The following is a 3,772-nucleotide window of genomic DNA, read 5'->3' on the forward strand; positions in this document are numbered from 1 at the left end:
TGAACAGAACAGGAAGGGCAAGGAGCCTGTTCATTTGGCTTCAGTCAAGCCAAACTTCACACAGCTCCCTGGGAGCTCCATGATGAAACCACCAAGTCTTGGGAAAGTGGACTTCCACTCACACCCCCATAGCTGGGTTCGCTTGGCTAAAAGATGAACTGTCTTTCTATCTGCTGATGCCATGCTATTAAAATATTCCTTCTATAATTGTCTCTTTAACAATAACGTCCCTGTTACAGTAAATGGTATCCGTTCAGCCTATGAAGCCATTAACTGACACAGGGAGACTGAAATGTACTTTAAAGCTGCCAGCACTATGCCAGGCAGAATCTAAACTGATTCTAATATACTCGTAAACTAATATAAACTACTCTAAACCTCATAACATACATATATCCCAAGCACTTGCCACTATGATCCTTGGGCCCCATGTCCTCCTCAACTGTAAGCCGTCTTTCCCTCTCAACTGCCAATCTTCATTCCACTCCCTCTCCAGGAAGTCCAGCCTTCCACTTCCTGTCCTTTCGCCCAGCTGATTGCCTAAACAGCACTTCATTGACAGTTGTTTCATCCACTCAAGACATTCCTCCACAGTCCTCTTTCTAACTTTCAAAGATACAAGGCCTTAGATCCAAAAGAGGCCCCAATTCCCTAAGTTCCAAAAGGCAGTCCAAATGTCCAGAAATGGGCTCAGCTTGGACTATCAGAAGGTTTCTGGTGGTTAGAGAAAAGCCAGCGCTCTTCAGAAACTTGTGAAACCTCTTTCCCTCTACCAAAAGGAGTCATTTTGCTTATCACTGGCACAAGGGACATGTGGCTGCCTGTGGTGTCTGTTAGAATATCAAAGTGCATGCTGGCCTCCAGGCTCCCTCTGTATCACAAGTTATACATCTCAACGTCCATGCTAGTGTCCTCTACCCTCAACTCCCTCCAGCTCACAAGCTTTCCTCCCCTCCGCTACAAGTTCTCCTTATAACCCTGCTATTTTGTAATATATATTCATTCTATCCCCTGTTATTATCTCCTCTCTTGCAGACAGCACTAACCATTTCCAGGATGGTGCCATATTCAGTTTACTTCTTTCCCTCTCTGCTCTAGACTTTTCCCAATGCCTCTGGCTATTCTGTCTCATATCTACAATAAAAAGTCTCTCCCTTAACCATTCCAGGGAGTGGTCATATCATCAGGTTATACTGCAACACAGTGCATCTTATCTTATGAACATTCTAGAATCTGTGCTTTAAAGAACCTGAGATGAACCTGTTTGCTCAGGTAATAGGATAGTACAGTGGGGGATAGGGCAAGGAGCTGGAGACTTGTGACCCTGAGCTCACAAGAATCCTGACAGGATTATCTTGGGAACTGGAGTGGACTTCCATTCCCGAAGGAGGAGAAAACCTCAAAGGCCATCGCTTGGCTTCAATTCAAGTTACATCATTTCTCCCTTAAACTCATTAAGTCAAAGAGCTACCATGATGGAGGCAAATGGAGGAGGAGGAAGGGTGGATAAAAGGAAATTAGGTTCAATTGATGTAAACCACGTGCAAAAGCAGAGACATCACACTGAATCCCCTTCACTTGTGCAATTAAAACGTGTAAAAACTAAAGGAGCTAATGTGGACATGCTAAGAGGGCCATTTCATAGAGGTGTCAAGGATCATATGTGGCTCAAGGGGAAACACTTGCAAGAAATGCAATATAAGATCATGGCAAAGGAGCTACGGCATTAGATAAAGTGGCGTCTTAGTTACTTTTCTATTGCTGTGATAAACACCATGGACAAAAGAAACTTTGGGAAACAAGGGTTTATTTTATCTATCACTGAGGGAAATAAGGGCAGGAACTCAGGGCAGAAACCTGGGGCACAGGCAATAAAGGAATGCTGCTCACTGGCTTGTTCCTTGTGGCTTACTCAATTTCCTTTCTTACAGCACCCAGGGCTACCGCTGGGGGTGGGGGTGACACTACCCACAGTGATCAGGAATTTAAAAGGAAGGGTTACAGTCTTGCCCATAGGCCAGTCTGGTGGAGGCATTTTCTCAATTTGGGTTTCCTTTCTACAAAATAACTTCAGTTTGTTCAAGTTGACATAAAACACAATGTCAGCAATGTTTAAACAAAAACAATAGCAAAAAAAAAAAAAAAAGAAAGAAAGAAAGTAGCTTGTTGGAATTCCCACCTCCATTTTGGTTCAGTAGAAAGAGTCTAGAAGACTCCAGATGACTCTGTGATGCTAGTGTTGTCTTCCTGAGCCCCAGAAAAACAACACTGTGTAGAGCTTCCTCTCCCTCCTAGGATTCAAAGGCTCCTATCTCACACAAAATGGACTTTCCAATGTGAAGACATTCACTCTGCTGTGTCCCCCAGCTTGGCTGTGACCTTACCAAGGTAGGCAAGGTTATGCAAGTCTGACATTCCTCTTCTCAAATATATCGGCCTGTTGGGATTCGGTACCTACAACACCTAGGGGTTCAAACTCATGAGGCTCTTGAAAAATGTTCTTCCCTTGGTTCTGGTCAGGGTCTTCCAGGATCCTGATCCTGATCCTTCATCTAACCATAAATAAATGACACAGTTGGTTGTCAGCCTGCAGTCCTCTCCAGTATAGATAAACAGAGAAAATTGGTTCTTGGTTCTCTCTCTCTCCTCTCTCTCTCTCTCTCTCTCTCTCTCTCTCTCTCTCTCTCTCTCTCTCTCTCTCTCTCTCCCTCTCTTTGTAGTACAACATTTATAATAGAAACTGGCTGAGAATACTACATGCTAACAGACAATATGATACACAAATAGGGTGGGAGTAGACAGAAAAGGCCAGAGGCCGCAGGCCTACACCAAGAGCCTTTCAACAGACTGCTGGATAGACTGGGTCTGCTGCTTTAGCTGAGAGCCTTCTTTGATGGTAACAGAACAGGTGATGGCAGGCCTGGAGACCCCACAGGCCCGTCCTGAAGCCTGCTTGGAGTGCACAAATATATAGGGGACATTCTTGTCTTCACACAGCAGTGGGAGGTGCAGAATGATCTCCAAGGGCTCGGCATCTGCTGCCATCACAGTGAACCCAGAGATGCCTCTGTTGAGTGTTTTGGTGGCTTCATTGGCTCCTTTCTGAAGCTGCTTGTAGTTGCATGATTGCTGAACAAGGTCCAGTAGCTTCTTGGTAAGGTGGCCATCTGCGAGGGGACAGGCCTTCGGATTCACATCCACCTCCATCATGGCTGCAATGTGCCGGCCTCTCACTGATCTGAGCACAGCCCACCTCGGACAGACTTACAGATTGGTTCTTAAGGAGCTGAAGAGGGGAGGAAGAGCATAAATGTGTATGTGGAAGGACAGGAAACCATCCTGCCACAGCTCTTGGGTTCTAGAGAAGATAGGTCCACGGAGTCACTTCATAGAGATGTCCAGGACCATGTGACTTGGGGACAACACTTGCAAGAAGCACCTCTTTTTGTTAAGTCACCTGACTGCATATGTGAGACCTTCAGTTTCACAACTGCAGAAATTCAAAAGCTACTTCGTAGAATCCTACCTAGTAAATGAGAGAATGACGCAGGGAGACTGCTGCTACATCAGAGCAGCGAAAGTGAATGTCAGTAAAGCAGGAATGGGGGGGCAGGAGCGGGGTTCTCACTAGAAGACCCTAGAAAGGTTGGCACACACATACTCACGCACAAATTCACGTGTGCACAACCCTTACTTTACCTGTGTTATTTCTGTCATGCCAGTTGCCATAACTTGAATGTGTTATTTACTTGTCTTGTGCCAAGAGCTCAGC

The 3,772-nt window shown here is 45.4% G+C and overlaps 1 protein-coding gene across 1 annotated transcript; it reads right to left on the reverse strand.

The window, feature by feature from the left end:
• Positions 1-2,823: 2,823 nt before the first annotated feature.
• On the reverse strand, positions 2,824-3,210 carry LOC127193790 (NHP2-like protein 1). Its single transcript, XM_051151023.1, has one exon. The coding sequence runs from the start codon at positions 3,208-3,210 to the stop codon at positions 2,824-2,826; it is 387 nt and encodes a 128-aa protein (XP_051006980.1).
• Positions 3,211-3,772: the final 562 nt, after the last annotated feature.

This window comes from Acomys russatus, chromosome 9 (assembly GCF_903995435.1).
Source record: "Acomys russatus chromosome 9, mAcoRus1.1, whole genome shotgun sequence".
Taxonomy (NCBI): Eukaryota; Metazoa; Chordata; class Mammalia; order Rodentia; family Muridae; genus Acomys; species Acomys russatus.